The 17,553-nt window shown below is 40.0% G+C and overlaps 1 protein-coding gene and 1 long non-coding RNA gene across 3 annotated transcripts; one reads left to right on the plus strand and one right to left on the minus strand.

Moving 5' to 3' along the window:
• Window positions 1-281: 281 nt before the first annotated feature.
• On the plus strand, window positions 282-17,038 carry LOC125694293 (astacin-like metalloendopeptidase). Of its 2 annotated transcripts, none has more exons than XM_048947236.1 (11): window positions 282-740; window positions 3,298-3,318; window positions 3,917-4,054; window positions 5,303-5,420; window positions 5,915-6,093; window positions 8,701-8,782; window positions 9,360-9,487; window positions 11,116-11,231; window positions 11,619-11,844; window positions 12,990-13,108; window positions 13,648-17,038. In XM_048947236.1, the coding sequence occupies exons 1-11, from the start codon at window positions 665-667 to the stop codon at window positions 13,876-13,878; spliced, it is 1,434 nt and encodes a 477-aa protein (XP_048803193.1). In that variant the 5' UTR covers window positions 282-664; the 3' UTR covers window positions 13,879-17,038. The 2 variants fall into 2 exon arrangements, with proteins under 2 accessions (XP_048803193.1, XP_048803194.1); XM_048947237.1 differs by lacking the exon at window positions 282-740 and adding an exon at window positions 3,034-3,135 and having other exon boundaries at window positions 3,294-3,318.
• Window positions 11,744-17,534, minus strand: LOC125694299 (uncharacterized). Its single transcript, XR_007377496.1, has 3 exons — window positions 17,470-17,534; window positions 16,978-17,047; window positions 11,744-11,833 (listed from the first exon to the last, which is right to left on the minus strand). It is a non-coding gene; the product is annotated as an uncharacterized LOC125694299 (long non-coding RNA).
• Window positions 17,535-17,553: the final 19 nt, after the last annotated feature.

Raw genomic sequence — 17,553 nt, forward strand, 5'->3', positions numbered from 1 at the left:
GCTTAAATCACTGCTGTGCCTGAGCTGTGGCAAAGTGCAATCGAACACTGAAAGGATCCAGGATGAGTGATTGTGCTTCTTTTGTACCCATGGTTAGAAGGAATATATAGTAAAAATAGAAGCAGTAGACTCAGGGATAAATGCCATGTCAAGGCTGAGTCAACATGGCTTTCACAGCCATTCTAAAATACAATTGTCTGAGAGGCCACTGAAGAATTGGATGATGATCCAGCAGGTGACCCCAAGGAGATGGTTATCCAGCCTGCAGCTGCGTTCCCTGGGCAGACCACAGTAGGGCTGCACAGAACATGAAAGACTGTTGCAACACATAACTATCAGAGCCAGATGATTCCAATGGACTTTAATTGCTTTCAAGCAGGCTCACCTGGGGCCTCCATCCATGGCCTCCACCATTGGCCCTGAGCCTGTGGGCCAGCCCTTCTGCTTTTCTCTCTTGTTCTGGTTTGCCTTCAAGATCTGTGAGGGAACCATACAAATAAGTTGAAATGTGGAGCACACAATGTGAAGGTGGAGTTCAGCTGCAGTCAGAAAAGAACTTGAAATCTATCGTATAAACTGTCCAATTGCTTTCAGAAGGGTTTATTTAAAGAAGTGAAGGATTTTAAAATAATTTAAAAATAAATAGAGGAAGTGGTGTAAGTAAATGGTTTGCTTTCCTAGTGGACTGCCAGAGCATCTCAGAAACCTGATGATTGAATTGGTGTGTGAATCTGGAGAGGGTGAGTGGTAAAGTGAAAAGCTGCAGATCCTAGAGCAAAGTTTTCAGGTAGTCAGGACTAAAACTGATGATTGCTTATCAAAACGCATTGTGAGACAGGTAAGGCACTTATGCTTCCAAGTGTTTTCTGCAGGAAGCAGCTACTGCTTTATGCTGTGTAAGCAGGAGAAAAAGGAGTGAACAGATTGAGCTGTGATGAGAAGTTCCTCCTGGTCTTTTCCTGAAAAATGTCCCACTTAAATGGCAAACCACTAGAGAGCAGCATTACATCAGTACTTCTGTTATGTATCAGAACAACTTCTGAATAAAATAAAGTGTCAGGATGATGTTTGTGGTTTTAGATCAGATTGGTTTTCTGATCAGATTTTCAGGAGCAGGGAAGATAGAGACCAGTCTGTCCCACCTGGTTCGTTGCTCACTCTTTGCTGTGGAATGAAATTGAGATTAAATAAGCATCACTAAGAATGTGATAGACATATATTATTAAAACCAGCAATGATAAAATAGCAGATAGCTCAAGGACAGTATGGCTAAGGACAAAAGTCAAAAGATGGTGCAAGAGGAAGGGCACACAGGAGAAAGAGCACAAATTACAGGCATGTATTCAAATTGTTTGGAGAGATAATGAGTTCAAGTCCTGAAAAATCTGCTAGGATATCAAAGCAAGCATGAAGTTAGATAATGTAAGCAAGCAGTACTGAAAGTTTTTTGCATCTACAAAATAACTGCTGACAGTGTGTGAAGTTAGCAGGTGATATGAAATTTGAAAAATACCCCATTCTTTCTGACAGTCAGGAAAATGAATTAAACAGCAGTAAGTCTCCTGACTCAGGAATTGCTCCCATCTGTACTCTGCAACTGGAGCCAATAAGGTATTACAGCCTTGCCTGGAATGGATATGCAAAACTGCATGGCAGAACTTCAAAGCTCTTTTCTAGCCCTCCAGACTGTCACCCAGAGTGACCCAGCTCCAGGCTCTGCGCAGTGATCTGTTTGGGTTTTTTTTTCCTCATGCTTTTATTGTCTAAATGCTTTTATTGTCTTTTGCTCTCTCCTTGATCATTTTGTGATGTGTAGCAGTGTGCTCCTGTGATTCCCCTTGCCTCTTCTGTACCTGATTCCTCAGTAGACATTGAGGTTGCTCAGAACTGTACAGGAGGGCCTGTGGTTAGCAGCATAACTAACTAACGAGGACTTCTGAATTTCATCCTATTGTCAGCCAAGGGCAAAAAGAGTCTTTTATACATGCTATGGGAGTATAATCTACAAGAAAACTAACTAAATGAATTCTGGATGTCACAGAAGTGTACAATACATTAGAAAGTTTAGGAATTAAAAATCAGTGTGGTAAAATGAAAACATTCCGAGCAAAACTTTAATATCAGTTAAAACCTTCATAGTGAAATACTTAGAAGGTTCTCTCCACCAATTCCTGCTGTGAACCCTGTAGATTTCTTGAAATTCTCTGCAGAAACAAAATTCATACATTTTTCTTGTTTGCTTCCTGAAGATCTAATGCAGCAAATCCTTAGGCTTTTCTCTAGCATTGGATATTTGCACAGAGGCTGAAACTCAGAGCAAGCCTGTAACTGTTGTCACATGGCCTCAGTGCAAACATCTCCATTGCACAGCTTGCTCTAACAGTGTAGGTTTTCTAGGATTCAGTGCTGTGCGTCTCTTCAGGCTTGTTTCTACTCATGGACATCAAATGAGGAAGGGCATCCCAGAAACGGGAAGCCAAAACTCAGGGAGCTCATGGTTTTATAAAAGACACAATCACCACCAGTGATGATGTGATATTGCATAATAGGGCAACGGGGGTAGGGGGGAGAACAATGACACAGCAATCAACTTCTGTCTCCAGCACATTTCCATTGCTCTGGCTGAGAGCTGGGCTCTGCAGAACAGGGTGGCTCCTGGCAGCATGCAAAGCTGTTTCTAGGACAGGTAGTCAGTACAGACGGATCAAAGAGTTCCTTGACATTGAGTTTTGCTGTAAACAGAGTACTACCAGATATCCTGTCCCTGGGTCAGCAGTGAGGGAATTTGCAGCAGTTCATGGGTTCTTAAAGATGAGTCACTTCAAGGTTGCTGGATTTTCTTTCCTATTGCTCCACTTCCTCTGTTTTCTCCGAAGATAAATAAGAAGTAAGAGTCTGACAATTCTCTTGAGGTCCTGCAGCTTGTTTGTTTTGTGAAAATACTACTCGTTATCTAAGTCTGTTGCACTTGTTAAAGGCAGATTTCCCATAAAGCTTGTCCCAAGTAAGCTAGTCACGGCCTTGAGAACTGAGCTGCAGAGCAGAGATCATCTCAGAAACTTGAAGATGAAGTGCTTTCTTCTGCCAACTCAATTTGCATTTCTCTATAGCTTTGTTCTAAGTAAACCTGTCCAGGTGTGTTGCTGCTCCTTGATGCTGAGACTTCATATTGCTTTTGCTGTGCTGCTCTGTTGCTCTATGTTAAAATTATTTATAAAATGCTGTGATTCTACACAATGTAATTTTTCTGCTGTTGAGATAAGTGTATATAAAAAATGTACTTTTTTTTTCAGATAGCTACAAGAAACAATGACTTAGGTGAGTTTGATTGCAACTATTCTATAAATTACTGCAATTCTTGGGGGGTTCCTTCTCTAAACTTCATTCTCTATGTCTCTTACATTTTTCTTCTTGAAAATGTTTACTGTATCTGTAGAAAATAATTCACAAAACTCAGATGTGTTTTAAAGTCCATTCAGTTTGATTATGATTTGATTATTTATGCTGTCACAATAAAGAAATTTAGAAGAACTACAGAGTAATTGTTATTTTGAATGTTCTTTTCCACATGTGCCCTCAAAAATGAGTATACGTTTGACTTTGATTTCTTCCCTGTGTGATGGAAGTCACTTCCCTCTCTGTTGTATCCAAAACTATTGTACATTTTTGACATAATAACCAGTAGCTACAGTTTGTGATAAATATATGGCAAGGAAAGGTAAGCCTGACCAGTCTATGTATACTAGACTCACTTAAACTGAATTCACTTATCTTTTGTCACCTTTTTGGGAAATAAACTTCAGTGGAAAAACTTTCAGAAGGTACAAAACTTTGGTTAGTGTATGCCTCTCATCTTCCTTTTGCACTTCTCTTTGATGTCTCAGTGCCTTGAATGTTCGTTTCCTTCATCTGCCAGACAGTAAAATAGCTGTGCATGAAGGAGACATTCTCCTGAGAAGAGGACAACGCAGTGCAATTAACTGCGAGAGCTGTTTATGGCCCAAGTCACAGGATGGACTAGTCAAAGTTCCAGTTAACATCTCCTCTGATTTCTGTAAGTGTATACAAATGGACACTGTAAAGCTAGCATTGAACCTTTAGTCCCTGTTCTAATATTTTATGGTATTGTGCCATGCATCAGATGGCCTCTGAGTCTGAATGAGAACTTATCAACATGTCTCTTCTGCTAACCTCTTGGCCCTACGGCACTTTGGCTAAGACTCCAAACATTCTAGGCATAAGCACTAAAATGTGGTTACTCAAGCAGTGCTTGTTATATAAAAAAAATACCAGTTAATTTTAATTGCAAATAATAGTCCATTTCTGCTAGCTACTATGCACTTTGATATTCAGCAAGTACAGAAGAAATAGATATGTAATTTGTCCACGTTAGGAAAGTATTTGTCATAATTACCACCAGAAGCAATTATTTTAACACTGACTTTCTTTCAAATATGTCATAAATGATCTGTCTAGTGGAAAAGGCTGCAGGGCCAATGCCTTCATCTGGAAAATTTTGTTCCAGAAGGCTTCTTATGGGCTTTGTGGGTCCTCCACCTCTCCCCTGTGGAGGCCTCCCTGATGTCAGGCTGGACCCAATTCCTACTCCCGAGAAAAGGAAACCTTTGTGCTACTGGTTTGTGTTACTGGTTTTGCTGAGGAGAGCCCAGTCTTAATTGCTACTCTGCTCATGTGTTTCTAGAACATACCTAAGTCTAAGTGGTTAGGTAAGGGTTATTCTTTCTGCCTTGCTCTCTCCAAACTTTAAAGATGAGGAAATTGATATGAAAGGTAACTGCAGATGACTCATAATTGAGGAAGCCAAAATAGGCTAAAATGTTCAAAAGCAGATAAACAATCTATATTTGGTACTTGAACAGAAACACTGAGTGTCTGAGCTTCCTAACACTGGCTGTCTCAAATGCTTTCAAGGGGTGTGTGGCAGACATTCATTACCTCTGATAAACAAGCTGCTTTTTCCATACTTCATTAGGGTCAGATGGTTCATTTGGGATGTTTCAATCCAATTATTTGCATCTTAAACTGTTTAATTTTTTAATGTTCTGCCAGTCTTTTGCTTTTCATCAGCCTTCTCCTGCAGAATGCGTATGGACTAGTTATAATTATTACATATTCCTTCAAAATCTGATCAACTTGATCTCTGAAGGCTCTGTGCCTTTCTTCATTACATTTGTAGGATAAAAAGGTAAAGAGTGTTGTAGAGATCTAGAGGAATGCATCCTATTGGTGAACCTTATTTTTAAATAGCTAACCAAGACTTCTGGCCCCTTTCTCATCCTAGCGTTGGCAGAGAGGTCTTGGATTGCTGATGCTCTTCAAGAGGTCTCCACATTGACCTGTGTCAAGTTTGTAAATCGCACTACAGAAACAGACTATGTATACGTTGAACGCGGGCAGAGGTAAGCTCCCTGTGTCTGGAAGTATACAAAATGTCTTTCAGTTTCTTTTCTATTTTGGTCAGATTTTAAGTAATTTCCCTATTTATCTTAGCAGTCAAGATGTAGAAAGCAGGTGCAATTTTTCATTTTTCTTTAGATATACTGGTAGTTATATCATTCAACAGGCTACAGGAAAAGGTGAGTGGACTTCATTAAAGATAATGCGTTATAATCCAAAATTATTTTTTTCCTTATTTGTTGTGAAAATTCTTTCAGGTTTTTTGCTTACCTACTTGAACTGCTTCACCTAAGTTTGCTACACCTGTTTTACAAGAGCAATTTCTCCCTCTGCAATTTCTTTGGCAGCTTTCAAGTAGTCAGGATATCTCACACCAGCGACTGTGTGTGTTCTCTTTGGGGCTGCGTATCTGGAGGCCCATGGTGGCATGTTCAGTATATGTATTTCTTTGTATTTGCTGAACGTAACCGTTTTTGTTAAAATTGGCTTTTCTTAGCTGCTGGTCTTACTTTGGAAAAATTGGAGGACGTCAAGCAGTAGGCCTGGTGAAAAATGGCTGTATGGATAAAGGGGCGATTCAGCACGAAATGAACCACGCGCTGGGTTTCATCCACGAACAGGCACGGAGCGATCGGGACAAGTTTGTCAAAATTATGTGGGAACACATTACGGCAGGTAAGCCCACTCGGTGTTCAAAGAAAACAAATGCTTTGAGATATAGCTGAATGTTTCTTCTGAGAACAGTTGTGCACATCAGCAGCAGCAGCAACACCTGGCTGAATAGCTGTGGAGATGTGCGCACTGTGGTGGGATTTCTTGTTCAGTGTGAGTTTGTTACTCTGTGGCAAATGCAACCTCAAAGTAGTTCTACATGCTTGTTGAGATTGCTATGCTGAGCCCAGACTTGTCTTCTACCCACAATATCAAGATCATAAGGATCGTGAAATGCTGCAAAAAGAATCATCGCTTTCTATGGTGGGCAGCACAAGCAGCAACCAGTTACAATCACTTGAATTGAGGTCACATTAGGAAACCACTTCTGGAAACAAGGATGGTAAAACAGTGGAATATATCAGCCAATTAGATCATGATGTTTCATTAACAGGATTTCTTAAAGGATATTTCTGAGCTCCTTGTCTATACACTGAGCTGATGAGGGGAAATGGAAGGAAGACTAGACTATGCAACACAAGGGAAAGGGGGGAAAAGGCAAGGACGTGCAGGGGAAATGAACTGAAAAGCTATCTGTGTTTACGAAGGCTGTTAGTGCACATCATCTGTTTATAAAAACCAACAAAACTATGTGGCTAACAGGGCTGATGGTAGAGATCCTCCTGACTTTAGTGGTACAGAAATAGACCTCAAGACATTCCGTAGGCTCCCAGTTCTTGCACATAATCTGCTTTTCCCTTGCCAGGACTTCGTAACTATGGATTTGTTTTTACCCCCTCAATTTACATTGGAAGCTATCCAGATCCTTTGTTTTGACAGTATACAGCCTGATCATTTACTGTCCACTTAGCTACTTGAAACTCTGCTTGCTTTTCCCAAACTTCTTGGGAACTGTACTCAGAGCATCCTTTTCAGCATTCTGAGTCACTGTACTTAGATTCTGGCAGATATTTGTTGTTGGTTTTTGTTTTTGTTTTTAATGGATACAATGGGTTAAGTCCCCATGCCTGTGCAGGTCTTAGCTCTCCTGTATGTGCGACCCTTAGCTCCCCAGCACATTACAGGGCAGCATAGTTTGTTGGCCCGTTGTCCAACCAGGCTACTGCTACCCCTTTCTTTAATGAAGGAGTTCAGCTAAGTATCTACATGCCAAACAGTAGCCACATGCTTAAACATTTCACCGCATTTGAAATGTGCTCTTCTCTGGTCATCATTTCAAAAGAAGCTGTGAAGTTACTGATAATACTTTCTTAAGTCAGTATAGCAGATAAGAGGAACTGAGATAAAAATGTAATTGAGCAGGGAATGCCAATGCTAATGAGAACCAGTTTGAGCTTTGAGTTCTTGGGCTACAAAAAGTTCCAAAATAATGTTTATCCCCAAACTCTGTATAGTTCAGGACTTTCTCTTTGTATTTCTTAGCCCTCTCTGGGACCAACACAGATGGCTATTACGGGAAGAGGCTGACTCTGACTGCAAGATTGCCAGCCAAATTGCATGAACTCAAGAGTCAGATAGTCAGGATGATCTTCTGATGAGTTCCCAGTGTTGAATTCTTGTCCAGATGGCTTGTTGTTTACAAACCCTTAGTTACAATAACAGAGGTACAGATGTCGAACTAAGAAGGAGTGCTCAGTGGTCAGGAAATTAGCCTCGAGGCAATGCTGACTGCATTCAGAGTCAGAGTCTGAGCTCTGCTCTGACCCTGCTCACCTCTTACAGACAAGAGGACCAGGATGCAATTCACAGGCTCTCCAGGCAATAGAGAGAAATAGGTGCATCCATATTAGGGATCAAACTCCTTCCAGCTGTGCCTCAGAGAACGAATGCTAGGGGATGTGAATCCTAGTCTGTCTGTGGGCCCCACTCCTTTATCAATATGATACTTTCTAACAGGAGTTTTCTAAGGCTAAACAGATAAAATGGGGAGGTACACAGCAGCTACCTTGAGGGAAGCATTACCAGTAGCTGTATTTGGACAGATTATTTCTAACAGACTTTACTGAGTGCCCATACTTAAAGCTATAATATTTGGCTGTAGCCATTGCTGATGGATTTGATCAGAGGCAAAGCCAGAATATGGTTGATAACTTAAGTGTGAGTAATAGGTAAACCTAGTACCTTTCTCTTGAGGTCTTATACCCCTGTATTACTTTGCACAGTGGAAAGGCTCAGCAAGACAGCTTGGTGGGTTGGTCATACACACCTCTGACTTGATCTAGGTAGCCAGACAGCACTCTCTGTTAAGGTATGGACAAACCTCTTGGGACATAAGCTGGATGCTTCTAATGTCCAATATAACCTACTAAAATATATTCGTAAATGAAGGTGGAGAGATGAATACATCTCCTTGAAGAATGGAATTAGATTCATGGATTACATTGAATTTTTTTCTTGTTTTCCTCAGTTTATATTCTGAAACCTGCTAAATTCAGTGGAAAAAAGCTCCCATGGGCATCAGAAAGTTTTGGTTGTTTTGGAAGATCCAAGTGTGACTTCACGATCTGTATAGTAATTTACTTTTATTAGGATTATGACAGTGTCAACAGCAGGTGGTGTCTGATAGCAGTAATACTGCTCTAAATGAACGGTTGTTCTTCTGCCTTGCAGGAGAACAAGGGAACTTTGGAAAAGTGAACTCCAAAAATCTGGGCCTTCCCTATGACTACTCTTCTGTGATGCACTATGGAGCGTGAGTTTTCCAATGCGTGCTTTCATAGGATCCACTCAGATCTAGGGAGAAGAAATTGTTCTGTGCAGGGAATTATTTTTTTCTTTTTTTTTTTTAGAGTAAGTGTGCTTTGTCAGCAGTATTCTTGGAAAACAAAATTGATATCAATAGAAGAAAAAAGCACAGGATAATGTTTTCTGTCACTACGGTCACCTCTCTTACGAGAGGCCTTTGACATGGCTATGTTTCAAAGACTGGGACACTGAAATAAAACAGTTTGGAAGTCCATGCTGGGCAGATACCAGTTAGTACTACGTTAATTTTAGACAACACTATTTGGGTGCAGAGAGAAGAAAGATGGATTTTTTTCCATCATTAAGATGTATGCTGTCTCATGAAAAGTATTTATCCAGGACTATCATAGTTGTGTTTTGGTTCATAACATACAAGTTTGTATCATGTACCACCTCCTTTACTTCTGTTAGAAAGAAACAACTTCTAAACAATACAGTGCAATAAAAATTGTGAGGCACACGAGTATGATCAAGTTCATATTTAATAGAAATGATTTAGAAATATGACTTCCTTATTTCTACAGGTATGATTTCTCCAGCACTCCTGGGAAACCAACTATTGTACCGGTTCCTAACCCTTTGGTGCCCATTGGGCAGAGAGAAGGGCTGAGTAACTTGGATGTAGCTAAAATCAACAAGCTCTACAAGTGCAGTAAGTGCAGTAAGATAGCCAGCTCAATACTTATTGTAACCACTGTCAGACATCCCCAGAGGAACTCAGCCCACTGCCCATCTCTCCCCAGCCCTACAAGAGGGCTGCTACGTATGTGGAACAGAACTGTCCCTGTGCCAAGCTGCAGTCTTCTTGGGAAGGACACTTTGCTTTCAGTAATATGCTATCATTGAGTTATGCTGACCTATTCCCTGCCTTTTGACATAAGCAAAATCCACTAGAAACCACGGTAGTACTTCTGTGAATTCCTTATTTTAGGAAAGTTCTGAAGGTTGGAAAGCATATGAACAATCCAGAGCCATGATTCAAGTTTAGTTTATTCTGCAGTAGCACCAGTGGGTTTCTGATTTCTTTCAGTTAAAAAATGACTGCGGGGCTGTATGGGTATCACTTAGGCTTAATAGAACATCTGTGAGAGGAATTCCCTTGGCTTTTTGTTCAGTTATCTACTTCCTTGCCCACATCGACTTCTTACTCATTGCTGTGGTATCTGAATGTCTAGAAATACTGAACATTTCTCCAAAGCAGGAACTCTCCAGCTGAGAGACACAAAAGAGTGTAAGTAAAATCCCAGACTTGCTCCAGCCACGTGCATTTTTTGTGCTGACTTCCAGCACATAGGCTAATTGATCTATATAGTATTTGACTTTTCAGAGATGTTACTCAATTAGTTTCCACCAAAAAACTAAGAAACATGACTACAGTTAGTGCCAAATTCTGCTTTGAATTGTGTAAGTACTTAAGTCAAATGGTCATCAGTAATCAAAAGGAATCAGCATTTCTTCACTTGAGGATGTAGGTACAGAGGAACACCTCTCAGCAATGACTGTGCAGTTGAACTGCAAATAAGACATGTTTTCAGTTTAATTGCATCTGTCATAATCTCAACTACAAAATAACTACAAAAAGTACTTAACAGTGTTCTTGATAGCGAAGCCGGGAGTGAATCACACTCCAATAGCATTATTATGTAATTACCTAATTAGATCTGTACATTTGGGAAGCAGGACAAGGTTTAAGAAAAACAAAACACCAAAAACACATAGACCCCGGCAGAAATAAAAAAGGACAAAAAGTCCAGTTCTCTTGGTGAAAGCATGGAGTGAGAGAAAGATACATGAGATCAAGCATTGTATGCCAATCACTAATTTTATAACCTGACTTCAGAGCTGTGTTAGTCTTTCCCCAGTGCCTATCTCTTTCTTTGTTTTGATAGAATCTGTTCTAAGCTTTATTTTGCATACACCTAAGAATGCACATACATTTGCTCACGGGAATTTATGTACTACTATCAATGAAACTGCTATTGATCAAGGTTAAGCAAGTTAATGAAAGATCCAGATCTTTTTCAGGAAACTGAAATAAGTGGGTGGAGCCCTACTGTTTAAATATAATAAAATGAGTAGATGAAGCAGCAAAGTACCTTCATAAGTAATTGAGTTTGCTGATGGTTTTGAATATTTTTTACACCAGGGACATCAACACAATTGTAGGCATAATTTTTTTACAAGCTTGACTGATCATAATGGTTGGAGAGAATTGTCTGGAATTTCTGGAAGATTAGTGTGATTTTATTCTCTTCAGCACTGTTTGGTTCTTCCCTTCAGATTACTGTAGCTCTGTATTGCCAAAAACCAAAGGCTCATTCTCCTCCATCAATTACCCATCCCCATACCCAAACAACAGCAACTGCCTGTGGTTGATCCGCATCCGTCGGAATAAGGTAATTTTTAATGTTTGAACCAGAGCAGCAGGGCTACACCATGTTGTTTTATCATGATGACATTTATTCTGTTATATAGCGAATAAGAAAGTCTCGACAATTTTCATAACACTTCTGATAATACCATAAGACGTTACTATATAACTTCTTTATCCAGTTAAGATTGCGTGCTTTTTTGAGGATAAGCAATAACCAAATATCAGTTATTGGGCACAGGAGCAGCAATGGCAGGTGAAATTCTATGCTCCTATTATACAGGCAATAAAATTGCAGTGACACATGGATAATAAAACGAATGAAAGTTCCTAGTTTGCTTCATAACAGTGAGGTAATTTGAATCTTTCCCCGTGTATAGCAGTAAATCCAATGTGTTTTTTGTTTCTCAAGATTTTCCTGCAGTTTGAGGCTTTTGATCTCCAAACTTCCTCAGACTGTTCATCTGACTATGTAAAAGTTTACAGTGGAAACAGCAAGAACTCTCCTGTCTTGCTGGACAAATACTGTGGGCAGGGGCCGCTGCCTTCCATCGTTGCTTCAGGATCAACAATGCTGGTAGAGTTTGCAAGTGACGAGACTGTTACAGCCACTGGATTCAGAGCCTCCTACAACAGGGGTATGAACACTCCTTAAAAGAGCTCGGAGTACAGTATTAGTTGTATTTATATGGGAGAACTGAACATTTTTGAACGCATAATCCAGGGCAGGTTTATCTGTTAGTCTTTGCACCTCCATAGGTATTACTAACACAGTAGGATGAGCAATGATGACGCTGAAGGTTAGCAGTGGGCAAAACAGGAGGCTGCATGGGTCTCACACTAGTAATTCTGAGTATAACTGAGTAACGTTCTTCTCAGAGCCTCTGCTGGGCATCTTCACATCTTTAGCAAAATTTATGTAAATAAGAACAATGCAATGACTGTGACTAATGTGAAAAGTGCAAGCAAAGAAGAAAAGACTGCAAAATGCCAAGAGAAATCATGCCAGAGAGAAGCAAAGCAAAGATTTGGTTCATATGTTATTAAAGGTTTTAGTGCATTTTATGCAACAGGAGAAAATAACCTTGGGTAGCTTACACTTCCTGAATTAAATAGTTCTGCTATGCTGCATGAAACTCAGTGCTTACTGTATTCACTTCTGGGGTGTCTGTTTTATAAGCATACAAAATGCGTTGTGCACTGCTGGAGACAATTCTGTTGTGCTGCAACATGCTTTCAGTTAGAAGGCAGCGAACAAATAAGTGGCTATTGTCTTATTTCAGCTTAGAAGGCAGCGAACAAATAAGTGGCTATTGTCTTATTTCAGCTTAAGCTGCAATCCTTAAAAAATGTAAGTTGAAGACGTCTTAAAAATGTATCCTTGTTTTTCTGCATTAGGCTTGACGGAGTAATTTCTAGATGACATCAGATCTAGCTCAGTAATGCAGTCTCAAATACTTAACCTAATTCTTCTCTGAAAGAGCTGTAAGGTAGTTCCTTTAGAATGCTATGTTAACATGGTAACACATATGGCAAATGTAGCTTTAGATTCATCTGTTCCCTGTCCTTCAAAGGTTTTTTTAGCAGCCAAGTTTTCAGTGCCTTCAGTACAGCAGCTGATAAAAATGCTGAGCAGTGAAAATCTATTGCTGATATATTTTCTTCATAGCGCATCCTTTCCTGGCTTGAAGAAAGAATACAGAAGAGTACAAGCAAGCTTCTTTCTACTGTCAAAATACTTGTTAATATACCATTCTTTCTTTTTTTTTTTTCTACTACTCAGTGAATTGTGGAGGTACTTTCACAGACTCCAGTGGAATCATCACCTCTCCAAACTACCCCAATAAATACCCCAAAAACCGGGCATGCTTCTGGGTCATCAGCTCTCCAGTAGGATATAAGGTAAAGAACTGATTCTTTCACTGTTTGCAGCGATGTTCCCTAATGGAATCAATTTGTTTTGTTTTGTAACATAACAGCTGTAATGGCAGAGTGAAAATCTGAACACGTAAATTCAGACCTTATGCTGGCTCTTGGTATTTGAGGTGATCATCAAGAGAAAATCTTAACACCTGTATGTGAAACTTTTATGAGTTCGGCTTGTACTTTGCAGGCTTTGCTCATAATAATCCCTAGGTAAGAGCTCCCACTAGAAAACTGAAATATTGCACAGGTGTTGTTTTTGTGTTTCTTGAGAAAGAAATTTAAAGTGTACAAAATTGATCTTATCTCTTGCTTCTCCTTTCAGACTGAATGCTCATGAACTAAGCAAACAATTTGCTAATGATTTATATTACAATATAAGGCCAGGATGTAGGACGAATACAGAATGAAAACAGGGCCTGTACATAAAGGATTTAAACAATTAGCATTCGTTAAATACAAAAGCTAAGGGAACAGGATATAATTCAGAAACTGTACTTTTCTTGTGATTCCTTCAGGTATCTCTTAAAATGTTATTCTTTGAGCTGGAAGATAATGACAGATGCATCTATGACTATTTGCTCATACACGATGGAAGCCGACCTACATCACCAGCAGCTGGCCCTTACTGTGGGACAAAGAAGGTTGCAGACTTCACTTCCACTGCAAATTTTGTGCTGGTTGAATTTCACAGTGACACAGTTTGGGAGTTGGCCGGATTCAAGTTGAGCTATACATTTCATAGGTAACACTACACAGACGGGGACTAGAAAATGCAGGATGAAAGTATGAGACCAACTAGCCACTGCTTCTGAGGCTCTAAGCTTTTGTTATAGTAATTCCATTGCTGGTATTGCACGGCGAGATGCAGTAGAAAAACAAACTAAGTAGATTCTCAGTTACCCATAGCAGTAGAAACCACCCATGAAAAATTCGGGATACGGCTATGGAGCAACTTGTATTCCAGAGCCTGTGTTCTGACAATTCCATGTAACCCTAATCTGCATTCCAGTATTCATACAGAAAAACCTTCAGACATTTGTTTATGCTTTGAAGCCTAGCCTGTTTATACAGTAGGTACAGGCATAGTGGTTAGCCTGGAAATGACCACTTCACATTGAAGATGCATGTTAACATTCCTGTGCAGCATTTCAACTCAAATAACTGCATTACTTTCATAACCAGAAACAGAGCAGGGAACAGAGTTGGCTGAAGAAACTTAATGGCAGGAACAGACAGTGAGAGAGAAGGAAAGGAAGGAAGTACCTATTGCTACCACTTTGTAAGTAAGCCATGGCCTGAGTCAGGTATTGAAATCTTCCATTGGGATATTACTGTGTTTGTTTTTTGTTTTGTTTTGTTTTGCTTTCCTCAAAATGAGGCCTGAAAACATAACGGAAAGCTCTCTGAATAGAAATAGAGCCAATAACTTTGGAGAATATCGTATTAGGTGTGAAGTATCTTGACTTCAGAGCAGCATCTCCTATCTCTTATAAGTCAGAAGAAGAGAAAAAAATCACTACTCTGGACAGATAACAGTTTACTTTTACTTGGTATGTTAAGAGTTAAATGCCACCGCCAAGCTGGAATGGGATAAAATGTAATCAATTTTCTTGCAGCAACTATATCTTTGTGAAGAAAAGCACATAGCGAATGCCAGTTCGACCTCCCAGTGCCAGGAAGGCAGCTAAGAAAATCCTGAATTATGGAGATTTCTCTTTTTCCTTTTTTAAAGATCTGTAATATTTTGCTTTTGAAGCACTGGATAGTTTTTACCCTCAGAATAATATCTGATGTGCTGTGGGCATAAAGGTCTAGAGCCTGGCTGCACTGTGGTAGGAAACTGCATGTAAAGCTGACAACAAATACTTGTAGCTCTTATGAGCTGATCTGGCTATGCAAACTGTTGAGGAAATCAAGCAAGGAAGAGACACTTGGGTGGCTGTAGCATAAGCCTGGGACAGTACCTGTTTGGTACTATCTCCTTATGTTACTAATAAAATGCTTTTTTCTTACTGTGTTTCTGCATGGAGAAATGCTGATATAGTAGAATACAGTATATTCTCCCTTTTCAGCATGGCAGGTAATTTGGATGCAGTACCTGAGGGCTGCACCTGTGCTATAGCTGGAAGGAACTAGTCTGCCAAAAACTGGTGCTGTTTTTAACAAGCTGCAACAGGCAAAACTCATCAAACATGGCTCTGGGTGCCTAAGTACTTTGGGTCTCATTCAGGATGGAAACTCCATGATCTTCCCTCCAAAGTTTTTAAAAGTATGATCCCATCATGAACTGAACTGCTGATCACAAAGAGCTAAGGAGAGCTAGAGGAACCCAACCTCAGAGACAGTAATGTTTTGCATGGCATGTATGTATGTACAAATGTATGTCTTCCAGTTCAACCTCATATCCTGCTGGATTTATGTTCTCTGTACAAACCGGGAATACAGATTGTGTGTGTTCATGGAAGAGGGGAGAAGGCAATTCTGATATCTTAACCTAAACATCAAACTGTACGAATGCTAATTCTCTCTGGGTCTGACTTTCAAGGAGGAACTAAAGTAATAATCCCCAGTGCAAACCTGCATGGATCCCTAGTTTAAATATGCAATGCTGACAGCTTTGATGGTAACTTCAGTACTATTTCAGATTTTCTTTTCATGGCCTAATGTGGGGCTCTACTATCAGGCTTCCTAGGTCCAGATTTTTAACATTCATAAATTCAAAAGAGAAGCATGAACAATTCATGAAACAGTAATTTACTGCATATAGGAATTCTAGTCTTGCAACTAGTCCCTAGGAATATAGTATTAAGTAGCAATCTCAGATGTGGGAATGTGGCATGAGCAGGGTGCTTTATTTGTAGGCAAGCCTTTCTTGCAGGCAAGTCATAAGCCCTAAGGGGCAGGCAGCCTGGCTATAAAAATTCCACTCTCATTTGTTTTGAAAGTATGAATTCAACAGTACTGATGTAGGCTGCATTCAGGAACGCGTTTTCTGAAATACATTATTCATAAGTTCCCTCTTTCATAGGAAGGGCTTTTCTGTCTGAAGTCTAAGATTTCCACATTTCATCAGTTATGTTAGGAGTCCTTGTTAACTGCTTTCCTTAATGAACATTCAGATTTACAGGAGCTTCCACAAACGCTCCAGACTATCTGCCACTCCCTTCTGCAGATATCAAAAGCTTCAATGTTTCTCCAACTGTTTTTTGAATTCCTGCCAGCAGACTTCAGTTAATTTTGTCATTTTGCTGTAAATTTGCAGCCTGCCAAACAGGGAAACACAACATACAAAACATTCTTCTGATACTATCGTTCGTTTTCACCCACCATTAGCTGTGAATCTTAAATGGAGGATTTATACAATTCAGACACCTGCTACGAGCTTAGGTATGCTCAACTGCATAGCAGAAGAGGATGTGCATCTAAAAGACAATTATCAGCCCAGAATGGGCATTGCCCATGTGTAATAATGAGGTAGAGGCTTACTATTAACGTTCAGTTTCTGAGATACATGAATTAATATTCACCAAACAATAGACACCAGGGACATCATGGCCAAAGGTTTAGGATTCAAATATCAGCACTGATTTTGAGAGGTTCTAATCAAAGTTCATCACATACTACATACAGCTTATAAAACCAACACGTAAGGATTTAATCTTAAAAAAAATAGAGTAATAGCTGTAATGAATACATATATACACACATATTCATGTGTATGTACAAACCTTATAACACAAGCAGTTGTTACATAATAGATCTGTGCTCAAATACAGCCATTTCCATCAGCCTGTGCATGTGGAAAAGATGAGAGGAGTGTTTGTGCCCAAGTATCCCAATCTTACCTGCTCTGGGACTGTCCTGGTTCCTATCTGGGAGGTGAGTCAGGGCCTTTGAGCAACAGGCTTTTCTAATCTGTAAAACCAGAACAGAGATTTGTCAATCACTTCTGTTGAGACAAAAGCAGCCTGAAATAAAGCTCTACAGAAATGCACCAAAAAAATCTAGTAGTCCTAGGTTTATTTTTGTTGTTAAAGTGCATTTCCGTGCCATAAGTAACTGTGGTCAAGACAACATTCACTTGGACTTGGACTACATTTCACTTGGACTACAACACCAAGAAAACAAGACTAAGACTGAAAACATGGGTAGCTTTGGCACGCTGATAGTTCCTCGTCTGGACAAAAACTGAAACTCGGGTTCCAGATTCCAATTTGGTGATGCTTTGCTGTTTCTGTCACACTGAACCCCAAGGACAAGCCTCTCAGCCTGGTGTGCTGCAAGCTGTGGAACGTGGCGTCGGCAGCTCTGTGCGGGACGGAGAATGTGCGACTCACTGTGCCACAGCTGAGCTCGGCACGGCACGCCATTAACCCGACTGCCTCCCGCGTTTCAAACGAAGCTCTCCTCACCCGCTCCCG

Source organism: Lagopus muta, chromosome 6 (assembly GCF_023343835.1).
Source record: "Lagopus muta isolate bLagMut1 chromosome 6, bLagMut1 primary, whole genome shotgun sequence".
Taxonomy (NCBI): domain Eukaryota; kingdom Metazoa; phylum Chordata; class Aves; order Galliformes; family Phasianidae; genus Lagopus; species Lagopus muta.